Here is a 14,185-nt window from a genome sequence, read left to right as displayed (position 1 = left end):
TGTGGTGGTGGCTGCGGCTGGCCGTCTTGTTTCACAGTCCTGGGGCTGAGCCCAGGCCTCCGGCATGAGGCGGGTCCTCCACCAAGGGACCGCCCCAGCCCCCGGGCAGGAAGTGGGAAACCTGAAGTTCAGGACAGCGGTCACCTCCTGAAGGGGCCAGGGAAGGACTGAGCGCGGGGTTGGGTGGGCATTTCCTTCCTGATCCAGATCCACAGCATGCCCGCGCCGGGGTAGCCTGGCTGGCTCTCGGTGTCACAGATAACAACGAGTTAAACAGATGAGCCTGCAGAACAGAGGAGGGAAGCTGGCCACGGAACATGGACAGAGGGGACACATGGGAACTTGCTGGCGGAGGCTGCGGGGCCAGCTGAAGGCTATCCAGCAGCGAGCGCCAGGGCCCAGCAACAGGGAATGGACTCAGTCGACCCCCAGCTGACGTCTGGCCTGTCGTGAGCCGGACCCGGCTGGCTGCTGAGTCGGCGGGACTCAGGGCCATTCGTTGCCCTCATAGAACCGGGTCCACCTGACCAACAGAAGCAGCACACATGCAGAGGGGGGTGGCAGGTGATGGCCACGGGTGGCAAAGTGACATTCAGTCTACTACACGAGACCCTCCGGTGGCAAGATGAGCTGACCCTAGTAGGAGTGGTAGGCGGGGGCTGCGGAGAGCTGTGGCGGGCAGCTGTCTGTCAACCTGCACCCAGGCCACACCCCAAGCCACAGGCAGTGCCAGGACGCCACCTGTGAGGACTTCTAATGACCTCACAAATCCCAGCACAAGACGCAACAGGTCTTCTTGGCTCTGAAGGGGAGCCAGCAAGGGCCGGCTGCCCAGGTGAGTCTGCGGTGGACACGGGCGCAGGGTGGCTCATCTCTCTGCCTGGTGCCGAGTGAGACCACCTTCCCTCCCAGATGAAAGCACGGGAGTGGGCACTGGGCTTCAGTGTCAGTGACCAGGCAGGGGGGCAGTTCTACCATCCTGAAGGGTGACTCTGCTGAGGAACGAGGAGGTCACTATCCTTGGAGGTTCACCCTGCTGTCCCTCCAAGGCAGAAGTAGGAATCCTTGAGCCCCCACACCTTTCTCTCAACACCGGCTGCCTCGTGGGCACCCAGGGATGGGGCAACACTGGGCTAGAACTCACCAGGGTGTTCACTGGCCTCCAGAACCCTGATCCTAACCCCAGGCATGCTAGGGGCTGGCCACCATCAAGGGACCCTCCCTAGAGGTCACTACTCAGCAAAACCCTTGGGCCTGCTCTCCAGCAGGTCTTCTTGGCTCTGAAGAGGAGCCAGCAAGGGCACCGGCTGCCCAGGTGAGTCTGCAGTGGACACGGGCACAGGGTGGCTCATCTCTGGTGGCCTGGAGCCACCAGAGCCCAGGACCATGGCCAGGAGGCCGAGCCTGAGACCTGGGGGTGGCAGGCCCACTCCTGAAGCTCCAGGGAGGGCGGCTCCTACCTCCCCTGGTTGCTGGTGGCCCCCGGCACCCCTGGCCAGGGCTGCTGACTGGTGGGAATGGTGGCCCTCTACCCCTGCCACCAGGTTGCCCTGGCCTGTGTCCCTCCTCTGTGCATCTCCTGAAAGGACACTGTCTTTGAAGCAGGTGCCTGGAGTGTCCCGAGCTCACAGTGGGCAAGTGATGGACAGACCTCAGGGCAAGAGCAGGTGTGTGGCAGCCGCAGAGCGTGGCTTTCCACGCCTGGCCCTTCCCTGTCTGTAAGCACACCCTCCTGTCCCCAGCCTTCCCAGCCTCCCCGGGTGCCCGAAGACAAAGGCCCATCTCACTCCAGCTCCTGAGGGCCCCCTCTCACCTGCAAGCCCAGAGCCACCTGCCTGACAGGAGTCTACTGGGGACCTCAGCCACACAGGTCTTTGCTCCACACGTGACTCATGGTGGGCCCTGGGCCATGGTGTCAGGTGGGCCTCTGGGGGTTGGAGGCTGAGTGACCGAGGGGCCCACAGTCACTTCAATACACCCTGCACAAGGCGGTGGGCTCTGTGCTACTCCAAGTGCCTGGAGTCACACCGGGCTGACAGCAAGGGCCACACCACCCACGGGACCCCAGGAGAGGAGCACAGCAGACCCATCCTACTGGCCCCAGGACCTGCCCACTCCCTTCTGCACCCACTGGCTGGGCTCGGTGTCCTTCCCTATAAAAACCACAACCATGAGTCCACAGCGTCCCACTTCCTGGGAGCCATGGAGACAGGGTGGGCTTGAGGACCCCAAATGCACTGCCACCGTCACAAGAACATACTACTGAGCCCCTCCCCGGGCCAGGTGCTAAGCTAACGGTCTACAAGCCTCTGAGTCCTGAAAAGCTCATGACCCCACACACACAGAGACTCAGGCGCAGGGGCCAGCCCCACTGACCAGGACACGGGCTCAGGTCAGGGCCAGGACTGCAGCAGCTCTTTACCCCTCTGCTGACCACCTCCCAAGGCCCTGCTGTCTCTTCCCTGCCCAGGGCAGCTCCAGACCAGAGGGGGACACGGCTTTCCATTCACATCTGCCCTTGAGTCCAGGCAGCAAGCAGGGCCTCCCTGTCCACGGGGCTTAGGAAGCATCTGGGGAGATGTGGGAACAAAGAGGTGGCCTACAGCTGTCACCTACGTACCTGTCCTGGAAGAGCCTCCTCCTCACACACCCAGGACGGACGCAGGGCCAGCTCCCTCCACTGTCTCACCAACCCCACCCCCAGGGAACAGCCCCTGAGCAGGGCGGGGGAGTCTCAGGAGGCTGGGGACGGCAGAGGGGAAACGGGGGCCATCGACCCAGAACTGTGTTCAGGCCGCTGCCAGAGAAGGCAGGCACTGCAGCGGGCCGTGTCCAGGACCAAGCGGGCCACCGTCCCCAGAAGTCACTGGCTAGGCTGCTCTGACACAGGCCAGGACCCCGGCCCCCTCCTAGCGGGGAGAACGTGTGGTGGGTGGGAGGGGGGCTGCTCAGCACGCGGAGCCAGGAATCCCACTCCCCAGTGGGTGAGGGGGGCAGGGAGCGGAAATCAGCCAGGGCCACCAGGGCCAGGACAGGTGGATGACACCCACACTCCTCCAGTTCCAGGAACAAGAGCCCAACATCCAGCCTTTCTTCTTTTAATCTTTGGTGGTGTAGCTGCAGGTGGACACATGCCTTCATTATTTATTTAGATGTGGTGCTGAGGACGGAACCCAGCGCCTCGCACGTGCTAGACGAGTGCCCTACTGCTGAGCCCCAGCCCAGCACCCCCGTTCTGACTTTGTACCCAGAAACGACACAGTTTTGTTCAGCTGGACACTTCTAAGGGAGACCTGTACAGGCCTCGCTGCAGCTAAGACCAGTCTGCACGGGACAGGCTGGTCGGCCGGGCAGGTGGGTGGCCTGTCCCCCTCTGCACTGCATTGTGCCGTGGACACCTCTTCCTCCCAACTTAATATTTCATTGGAAAACATTTTTTTTAAATATTTATTTTTTAGGTGTAGACGGGCACAACACAATGCCTTTATTTTTATGTGGTACTGAGGATCGGACCTGGGTCCTGCCCGTGCTAAGCAAGTGCTCTACCACTGAGCCACAATCCCAGCCCCACGGAAAACATGAATGGCCCACACTGCGGCTGACATTTAAGAGAGAGAGAGATGCCGTCAAAGAAACAGCTAAGTGCTCTGCCAACCCAGGGCGGCAGGAGGCCCCAGGTGCCCCGGCACATTCCACCTGCTCCGGAGCTCGGCACCTGAGCCCACACCCGACACAAGTCCCAGGACCCCAGCCTCAGGACACTGTGCCCAGGACACCACTGTGGGCGAGGCCTTCTCCCCTCGGTGTCACTCTCAGGTGTGACCCGCCCACGGGGATCTAGCGAGGGGCTCTCCCTGCCACTCCAGTCTCATCTCACCCTGGTGGCCTGTGTCCTCAGGCGACCCCCAGGAAGGCCCGCCCTGCATGTGTCCCCTCCAGACCTGGACCCCATCCCCAAGGAGACCACCTCCCTGACCCTCAGATGGGAGCCAGCGATCATGACAGCCAGGGCTGCCCGGCCCCTCCCACGCCCTGGGGTCCAGGGCCAGGCAGGTCCTAGGAGTCTGAGGACAGACTTGGCAACCCTGGCAGAATTACCCCGAGAGTACAGCGGTCCCTCGGGGTCCTCAGAGGCCCGTCCAGGGCAAGCACACGTGGCCAGGCCATCCCTGCAAACCCTCCCCAGCGGCCTGCCTGGCACCAGGGTCCCAGCTCTGCTGTGCGCAGGGCACATTTAGGTGCGTGATGATCTGTGAAAGGATCGATTTGCTGGTCTCATTACCTAAGTCGAAGGCAATTGTGCAGCCGTCAGGAACATGCTGCGAGATCCCCTCGTGGGGCTGCGGCCCCTCCTCCACGCCCCTGCCGCCACAGCCAACAGGCAGCTCCGCCACACACTGAGAATTCACCACCGACGCGGCAGAGGACGGCGCTTACAACGCACGTCTCTGATGAGGTGCGCGGGTGGCGAGGAGACCCCAGGCCCGCCCTCCGCGCTGCCTGGACTCACCTGATGCCTTTGGTCTGTGCGATGCTGTGCAGGGACAGTCGGGACACCGCGGAAATGACCTGCAGGAGACAAGAGAGGGTCCTGTGACATCACGAGCAACCACAGGTCACCATGAAGCCACCATCGAGGGTCCCGTGGGCGCTGAGCACTGGCGACTAAGCACATCTTGTCCCGGAGAGAAAGCACCTTAGTCTAGACACCTACTTTGAATTTATTGTGCAAAACCTGTCGTTTTGCTGCACCAGCATTTGCGGAGGGCCACCACACTCCTAGGGAGGAGACAGTCTCCACTCGTGTGACCCTCCTGGCCCCAGGTCCCCGCGCTCTTTGCTCACCCAGAAAAGGGCCTGCCTCCTCAGAGGTCATGCTTCCCAGGCGAGCACCCACGCTGCTGTTCTGGAAGCTGCCCCATGTTAGCAGCAGCTCAGGTTCCCAGTAGGGGCTGACCCGTTTCAAAACTGAGGAAATGGAAGCCCAGAGATGTATGGTGACTCACCCAATGTCACACAGCACCGGACAAACATACAAGTGGAGCACTTGCTTCCCTTCAAGCCCCAACTCTCCATATAGCGTCTAAATAGGTACCTGGCTCCCTGAAGGGGTCAGGATGCAGAAGGACAACCAGGGACAGAGCTGTATGACGGGACCTTTATAGGACCCCCCAGGGCTGACTCATCAAGGCAGACTTCTGAAACATTCAACAAGTGGCAGGGGCTGCCCCTTCCTCTGCCCCTCCAACCTGGTCCTGCCCGGTCATCAGGCCAGGCCCCTGCAGACACGCAGGGCCCCATCTCCCAGCCTCAGAAGCCCCAGTGCGGTCACTCCATGATGTTCAAAAGGACAGGCAGCAAGCAGGCCAGCAGGGGTAAGAGGCTCCACGGAGGGACAGGGGAAGGAGGCAGGGACCAGGCTGACCCCAGAACACAGATGTCACACTGAGACCTAACAGGAAGTGGCCCACGGCTCACTCAGTGGGGGTCCCCGGGCACCAACCAGGCCCAGCACTGGGCACTGAGGAAGCAAGTGGAGACCTGGCCCTCGAGACCCCAGAGCACCTGAGTCCACATGAGCACCAGGTCACACGTGTGGTCACAGGCACGTGGTGCTTAACTGTGCACACGTGTGCTGTAAATTCGAGTGAGGGGGTGAGAAACAGGAAAACGGACCCCAAACCACTTGCTGGGTTCAGAGACACCTGCTGCTGGCTGTCCTGGGCGCACCGAGCCCCAGCCTGGGGACCCAGAGCCACGGCCCTGCAGGCAGGAAAGCAAGCCACAGCCCCGAGGCCTGTGGGACACGTCCTGGGACCTCCCTCAGGCTGCTCCGGGTCCAGCAGCCTTGTCGAAGGGCAGAGAAGAAACCACAGGGAAGGCCCCTCGGCAGCCCGGTGAGGCAGGATCGGCCAGCGAGCAGGGTCAGGGGTCGCCTTGCTGCCCAGCTGTGCGAGTCAGGGTCCGTGGGACGACCTGGTCCTGAGTCTCCTCAGACAAGCCTGAGCCGTCCCGGCAGGGGTCCCAGCGTCGTGTGCTCCAGGGGACTCACAGAAGGCCACCGCCTCGCGCCTCATGTCCAGCTTAAGAGCTCTGTGTATTTAGGGGTAAGTCAAAGCAGCGTTTCTGTCTGTCCTCGTGCCTCCTTGACAGAACACTGGATGGCCGTGGCCAGCCCAGGGCACAGAGCGGCCCCTCTCCCAGCCTCCAGCAGCAGACACTGCCAATCCACCGACGCATCTCCGTGGGGGAGTCCTGAGGGGCACCAGCCACTCAGCACCAGCCCAGGAGTGGCAAGCACAGAAGCCTCATCCCGACAGCTGGACCCCAAGACGGAAGGCGCCACAGCGGGCAGGTGTGGCTCTGTGTCGGGCACCTGCGGTCCCGGGGTCAGCACTGCTGACCACAGCCTCACCCTGGTGTGCAGGGCTTTGCCCTAGGAGGGAGGCTCTTGGCGCCACGTGCGAAGGGCTCGGCTCCGGAACCCGGATGAACCAGGGAGCGCGGCCAGCAGCCAGCCCTGGCCAGCTCTGCGGGAGGCGGCTGTCCTTCCAGCCACCCAGGCCGTGAGCTTCCCGGTATCTGTCGGGGGGAAGGCTCACTCCAGAGACCCAAGGCCCAGGGCAGGGGCTGCTGGGAGCAGACAGGGGACCCCGAAGGAGCCCAGTCGAGGGCCAGATCAGGCTGGGGCAGGCCAACATGAAACCGGCCACCCTGCAGGAGGGGATGGCACTCCCCAGGCACCTCTGGCCAGCCAGGTGACAATCAAAAGCCTCCTGGCTCAGGGCCAAGAACTCCTCCAAACGTAAATGTCAAAGGATGACATTTTCCCAACTTGTATTTCCTCTTCCCAGCGCGTCCCAGTTGGCAGATGGATGAAGCAGCACAGGCCACTCTCCTGCCTTCCTGTCCCTTCCCGTCCCTTCCCATCCCTCCTGCCCCCACAGACAACCAGCTCAGTCAGCCGCCACCCACAGAGCCTCCGTGCCCTCGGAGAGCTCAGCGCCCGGGGACCCGCTTACACCACAGGCTCCCAGAGTGGGCTCCTGGGCCTCCACCCCACGCACAAGCGTCTGCTCGCCCTGCCTGCAACCGTGCCCACTGGCTACCACAGGAAAGAGGGGTGGACTGGGCAGCCCAGAGGCAGGGTGGCAGGCAGGTGAGTGGAACTCTTGGTCTCTGCCCCACCAGCACGGCCTCTTTGATCCCAGGCTCCCGGACTGCAGCCCTTGCCTTCCCCACCCGGGCAGCAGCGGCTTTAGAAGGCAGACCCACCCCAGCCCAGCCTGCCAGACGTTCTGGGGCCCAGGGATCATATGTGTTCAAGGTCCCATGTGGCGGGATGTGTGCCCTCTTGGGGACTGGGTCAGGACCCAGAGGAGGGCCGGAACATGCCAGCTTGTCTGCCTGCGGCCCCTGCAGACACGATACCCGAGGGGATCACAGGAAGGTCAGCTTCCGGCTGGAGGGCGAGACAGATGCTGGGGTGACTCTGGTGAAGGGATGCGTCTGGAGGCAGGGGCTAAAGGCCGGGTCCCACAGAGTGCCACCTCCAGTGGGGGCCTCGCCAAGCCCAGGGCTCAGATGGGGCTCCAGACCCCGTCACTGGGGTCTCCCCTGCCAAGCCACAGATGGACGAGGCTCGTCCTGTGAGCCCCAAGCTAGGGAAGCACCCCTTACCCTGCCTCCAACCTCACCATCCTGTCCAGGTAGAGGAAGCCTGGGACATGGCCCCGGGGGCACGAAGACCCGGTAAACCCCTCCCCCACGGGACAGAACCATCCCTCCTCCTGGCTGGAAGGAGCAGGCGCCCACCGCTGACCTGCCTCCTGTCACCTGCCCGGGCGTCCCTGAGCCTGACAGGAGCGCACTGTGGCTGAAGCTTGGCCTGGTGTAACAGCAAGCAGAGGGACCGGGCATAGCCCCTGCCCCTCCCAAGCCAGGAGCACGCAGTGCCCACTGAAGTGTGTCCGGTCTTCCCTGCTGAGCGCCAGGTGGGGCTCAAGGGAGCAGTGGCCACACCTGTAATCCAGTGGCTCAGGAGGCTGAAGCAGGAGGATCACAAAATCACAAAATTGCTGAGTGAGGCCCTAAGCAACTTAGTGAGGCCCTGTCTCAAAATAAAATATAAACAAGGGCTGGGGAGGTGGCTCAGTGGTTAAGTCTGCTAGGTTCATTCCCTGAGAGGAGGAGGAAGAAGAAAAGAGGAAACGAAGAGAGGAAGAGCAGGTGGAGGAGGAGGAGGAGAGAGGAGGAGAGGAGGAGAGGAGGAGGAGGAGGAGATAGGAGAGGAGGAGGAAGAGAGGAGAGGAGGAGGAGGAGGAGGAGGAGGAAGAGAAGGAGGAGAGGAGAGGAGGAGGAGCAGGAGAAGGAGAGGGAGGAGGAAGAGGAGAAGGAGGAGGAGAGGAGGAGGAGGAAAAGAAGGAGGAGAGGAGGAGGAGGAAAAGAAGGAGGAGAGGAGAGGAGGAGGAGGAGGAGGAAGAGGAGGTGGGAGAAGGAGGAGGGGAGGAGAGGAGGAGGAGACAGGAGAGGAAGAGGAGAGGAGGAGCAGGAGAAGGAGAGGGAGGAGGAAGAGGAGGAGGAGAGGAGGAGGAGGAGAAGGAGAGGAAGAGGAGAGGAGGAGGAGAGGAGGAGGAGGAGGAAGAGAAGGAGGAGGAGAGGAGGAGGAAGAGGAGGAGGAGGAGGAGGAAGAGGAGGGAGGAGGAGAGGAAGAAGAGAAGGAGGAGGCTGCTGTGTCAGCTCACTCTCCACCAACTGCAGAGCCCTGGAGGCAGGGCCCAGATAGTGGGGAGACGTGACCCAGTCTTGGTGTCATGGGAAACTTGCAAGTGTCCCTGGGGCTGGGGCTGCGGCTCAATGGAAGAGCGCTTGCCTCACACATGCAAGACCCTGAGTTCGATCCTCGGCACCACATAAAAAAAATAAATAAGTGAAATACAGGTATTGTGTCCAACCACAACTAAAAAGTAAATATTTTTTAAATGTAATAAGTTGACTTATTATAGCACCATTCATAATTTCATTATTCTTTACCTGCTTATGCCTTTAGACTATAAACTCTTTAATATAGATTTTACTTTTTATTTTTTATTTATACATGACAGCGGAAAGCATTACAATTCTTATACACATATAGAGCACAACATTTCACATCTCTGGTTGTATACAGTATATTCACACCAGTTCGTGTCTTCAGGCGGACTCCCGGAGCTGGGGACTGCCGGCGACAGGAGCAGAGAGCCCCTTTCTGGGTGGCCACTCCCATCAAGGGGTTGAGGGGAGCTGAGGCTGAGGCTCAGGATGGAGGCCGACAGGGTGGAGGTGGAGAGAGGCACAGCCACACCCATCACTCCTAGGCCCCTGTGCACCAGGCCCGCCATAGAAGCCATCTTCACTAATGAGGTTGTGAGCAAAATGTCCAAAGGCACAAACCAAGAAAACACCAGAGACCCAGGTTCAAGTCCAGAACTGGCCACCAACTCCACCACTCCCCTCTCTGGGCCCTGGAGCCCACCTGTGGCCCAGGGAACCAGTCACACCTGAGACGGCTGCCTTGCCCCTGGGCCGCGCCCGGCAGGCATCCCTGCTGGAGCCAGGGCCACCCTGCACCTCCCACACATGCTCCCCACAGCCTCTCCGTCACAGAGAGGTGGCCTCCAAGAAGAGAGCTGCCCAGCTCCTGGACTGGAGCCCCTGAGAGTCCACCGAGGGCGCTGAGCTTAACATCAGGACAAGCTCTGAGTCTCAAGGCTGGGAAGGCCGCGCTACGTCACAGCTGTTCCCGGTCAGGAAGCTGCCACAACTCGCCAGGGAAACCCAAAATCTTCAGGGGAAGGAGCTCCGACCCTCTGGTCCAGGCTTTACAAAGGCCACCCGCAACGTCCCTTCTGGCCCAGGCTCCCCTTCCCCGACCTGGCTGCATCAGGTGGGAAGCTGAGGCCAGGCCTCCTGCCTGCCGGGTCTCTGCCAGGTTTACCTCAACCCTCAAGACACCCCGGGACAGCCGCGGTCCTCCCTCCCACCATACAGAGGAGTCCCTGAGGCCCAGGGGCTGCTGCCCGACGACGGGGCCAAGGCAGTCCTGGGTGTCCACCTGCAGGCCCCAGCTCCTCCCTGCCCCTGAAGCCCTGCTCTCCTGACAGGCTGAAGGCAGCGGCTGGACAGCCTCAGCCTCGGGGCAGCACAGCAAGGCCACCTCTGCAGTTCCAGGGCCAGAGACCCCACCGGCCATGGCAGGGCTCCCCGAGCTGGCTGGATGGGCACGCGCTCGCCCACTGTCACGGACTCTCCCTGGGCCCTCCGGGTCCCTGCCACAGCACAGGGCTGCCCTTCCCCTCGGCCACAGGAGGGGGCACAGGCAGACAGTCAGACAGTGAGACGGGGTCACACCCCAGGCGGCGCCCCAAGCCCAGGCTACAGACGGCAGCATCATATCCGTCCCGGGGTTGGAGGCGAGGCCACAGAGCCAGGCCTGATTCCTCAGCCCAGAGGCAGGTGTCCAGCAGGGCAGGTGGGAGACGCCCAGGCAGCCCCAGGCTCAATGCCAACATGGGATCACAGGGCAGCGCTGGGCAGGGTGGGCTGCAGCCCTCACCTGACGCCCCAACTCTGCATGGCATCTTGCCCTCTCCAGCCAGAAGGCCCACCCTGCTTTTCTCTGACCTGTCTCTCCTCCCAGTGGCAGTCAGTGAAAAGGGACTGGACCGCAGGTGTCCCCACGGGTGGCTGCCACGTCACCCCAGCCCACCCCTGCCACACCCCACATCCCGCCCCAGCACTTGGTGGGGTAGGGACATCACCCCACTTTCCACATGGAGAAGCTGAGGCCCAGAGTGTCCTCTCCTGCCAGGGCCAGCACTACGGAGGCAGCTCAGGGTGGCGGCCCTGGCCAGGGCGCCTCTGTGTTCCCACCACGGATCCTTCCCGACTGGAGCCCACAGCAGCATCCCCTGGGCCACCTGCAGGTCTGCAGGCAGAGCACCGCCCAGCGGGGTCACCGCTGCCTGCTGGAGAGTGCCACGGACACACACCCACACACCGACACACACACACACTGACACGGGTACATGCGGAACCACGAGCACGCAGGAATATTCCCCCACACCCACCCCCGCACACTCACACCCACACACCATGGCACACACTCACTTGCTTACACACACGAACACATTCACGTGACATACGCTCTGCACACCCACACGCTAGGCCACAAAGGCATCCAATGCTCACACCTGCCTCTGAGAAAGAGGGGGCTGGAAAATGCATTCCAGCCGTGGACGCTGAGGCAGGAGGACCGCTCGCTGAAGGCAGCCCAGCAACCCGGCGAGGCCTGCCTCAAAAAGAAATTTTAAAAAAGGGCTGAGGATGTGGCTCAGGCAGAAAGCTCCTATGCTCCATCTCCAGGGGCCCCAGAGGAGAGTATGGATCAGAAACGGATCAGTGCATAACGGAGGGGAGAGCCGAGCGGCGATGCCTGGGAGCACCTGCCAAGGAAGGACCAGCAGTTCGGCTCAGGAAGAGCCTGCAGGCCCAGGCTGGGCAGGGCGGGGCGGGTGGACAGCCGGCCAGGGGCATCTGATGACAAAGAGTCAAGGAAGGGGAAAAGCTGAGTCCAGACTGATCTGCACAAGCAGAGGGCAGAGGGCACAGGGCACAGGCTCCTGTGGGCACCCCAGTGCTCGGCCCAACCCGTGTGCCACCAGGGCAGGCCACCATCAGCCACGGCCCAGGCTGGGTTGGACCGTGTGCTCCTCCTGGAACCTCGGGCTGGGGCCTCATCCAGAAATGGGGCTGCTCAAGATGTGACGAGGTGCGCCCAGGTGAGGTCACGCTGAGAAAGATCGGCCTTTAACCCAGTGTGACCGCTGTCCTTCCAGGAGGAGGAGAGGCCGGGGACAGAGGAGGAGAGGCCGGGGACAGAGGGGGAGAGGCCATGCACACCCTCAGGCCAAGGTACGCCTGGGGCGGCCAGGAGTGAAGAGGCGGGAGGGATGCCCTGATTTACAGTTCTTACCAGAATGACAAGTCCCTGCTTCCCGTGGCAGCCGGACCCCAGCACTGGTCATGGCAGCCAGAGGACCCGCGCGCAAGGCTGCAGGGGGGCACGGCAAGCAGCTGGGCACCTGCTGCTATTCAGGGGACAGACTTGGTTGGGGCACATGGTGACCAGCTACATGGGGGACCAGGAGACATCACCTGAGCAGCCCACAAAGGCCAGGAACACTCTGCCAGGTCAGGGACACAGGCCTGGGACACACACTGCCCAGGAAGTGGCTTTAGCTCTCCCCGGGGGCCTGGGGCCTGGGTTCAGGACTGGACACACCCACCCTGCGCTGGGCTCACGGTGGCCTGCCTTCCTGGGAAAGGATCTCCTGGGCCCACCCTGGGCCTCACCCCGCTCGTGCCTGGGCCTGCAGGAGGCTCCCAGCCCACATAGCGCCCCCCGAGCCGCTGACCCACACATACCTGCTCCTTCTATGCTGCTCTAACATTCAAAGGCAGTGCTGGCCACTGACCACGATGCCCTGCACAACATCGTGGGTGGCAGGCTCCATGCGGGAGCAAAGACCCGCTAACACCATCTACCCAACAACCCAGCACTGCCCAGGTGAGGCAGTGAGGGTTACTCAAGGCCATTGGCGGCCCTGGGTGACCAGGGGCAGCGGGTCCTGCTGTGAGCCCCAGGCTCCTATGTAAGGACTCACAGGAGCACTGCAGGCGTGTGGGGACAAGAGCCACCAGGCACTCTGCCTGGCCAACAGCAGGATGCTCAGGGCCAGCCTCCAGGGGCACGGACAGTGGCTGGGGGTAGCAAGCACCCACTGGGAGGTGGGCGATGATCTGGTGGCCTCACTGCACAGGGATCCAATCAGGAGACCGCCTGGACCCTGTGCCACTCGGAGCACAGGGCACCCAGCTTCACCTGAGGCCTGCAGGAACTGATGGTGCCCAGACTCTAGGGACCTGAGGCAGGGAGATGGAATCCAGAAGGCAAGGTAAGCGTCAGAGCGCTAGCACCAAAACCAAAGCATGCCCACTCACACACACCACATGCACATGCTCAGTCATATATACACACTCACACACCCACTCACACACCCACACACTCACCCAAACATACCCACATGCACACACTCGCCCATGCACATACATGCTCACCCCCACTCATGCTGGCCCCCACACACTCTCACACATACCCACATGCACACATACACTCTTACCTATGCACACACACGCCCACACAGCCAGGCTCACTCACCCACACATGCACACACTCACCCGTGCTCGCTTAGACACACACATGCTCACATACACCTGCTCAACAAAGCTGCCCAGGTGAGGGGTGCACCACTGCACACAGTCATTGATTGTGTACCACCTGCATGCCTGCCCCGCGCTCTGCCGCACCTGTACACGTACCGAGTCCCCCTCCAGGAGCGCCTATCCCCACCTCCTGGCTGGACACCCAACTCCAAAGCACAGCTCAGAGACTGCCCCTCACAGCCTTCCCCGCACGTCCTCGGCCCCACACACAGTCCCTGACTCTGGGCAGCTGCCACTGGAAGGTGAGGCAGGGACTCTGGGGTGAAGGCAGCAGCCAGGGCCAGCTCCCAGGCGTGCAGACCTGCGAGCGCTCTTCAAGTCACACAGGACGGCAGTGGCTCCCCGTGTGGGGGAACATCCACCAAAGTGCGCTTTGTGAAAACCGTTGGCCTTATATAAAGAGCCAGAGTCACTAACTCAGCTGTCCACTCAGAACACTGTCTCACCCACAGCTCAAGGGGGCATCTGGGGCAGACCGGGACATGGGGGGAGCACAGGTGGGCGGGGACCAGGGGGCCCTCAGCCTGACTCCAGGCCCGGCTCCGGGCAGCGCGGCCCCAGCAGTCATCTGAGCAGCCACGTCCAGCTGGAGCAGGGACGCCTGAGCCACACCGGCTGGCAGGCGCAGCCCACCCTGCGCCCCCGGCGACTGCAAGGCCTGGATGCTCAGGAGTCCCCGTCACATCAATGAGCAGCTGCAGCCTGAGAGGCCGTTCTCAGAGCTCTTTAATTCCCAGCACGTGGGAGGCCCGGCAGGGCCAGCACTTCCTGCAGGCCACCACGTGTCACACTGGCGCTTCTGAGTTCAATCAACACCAGATGACCTCAGTGCACCTTTGCACAGGCCCCACAGGTTCCAGAT

General features: G+C 62.1%; 1 protein-coding gene across 3 annotated transcripts in view; it reads right to left on the bottom strand.

Annotated features, from left to right (window-relative positions):
* Vav2 (vav guanine nucleotide exchange factor 2) overlaps window positions 1-14,185 on the bottom strand; it is a 156,622-nt gene that overhangs the window by 63,250 nt on the left and 79,187 nt on the right. For all 3 annotated transcript variants that reach the window (XM_077108775.1, XM_077108777.1, XM_077108776.1), the window contains exon 3: window positions 4,511-4,569. In XM_077108775.1, the coding sequence (XP_076964890.1) occupies window positions 4,511-4,569 (59 nt within the window). The remainder of the gene's footprint in view (window positions 1-4,510; window positions 4,570-14,185) is intronic.

The sequence above is a fragment of the Callospermophilus lateralis genome, chromosome 2, assembly GCF_048772815.1.
Source record: "Callospermophilus lateralis isolate mCalLat2 chromosome 2, mCalLat2.hap1, whole genome shotgun sequence".
In the NCBI taxonomy this organism is placed as follows: Eukaryota; Metazoa; Chordata; class Mammalia; order Rodentia; family Sciuridae; genus Callospermophilus; species Callospermophilus lateralis.
Note: the sequence above shows the minus strand (reverse complement) of the source record. Positions and strands in the feature narration are given on the sequence as shown.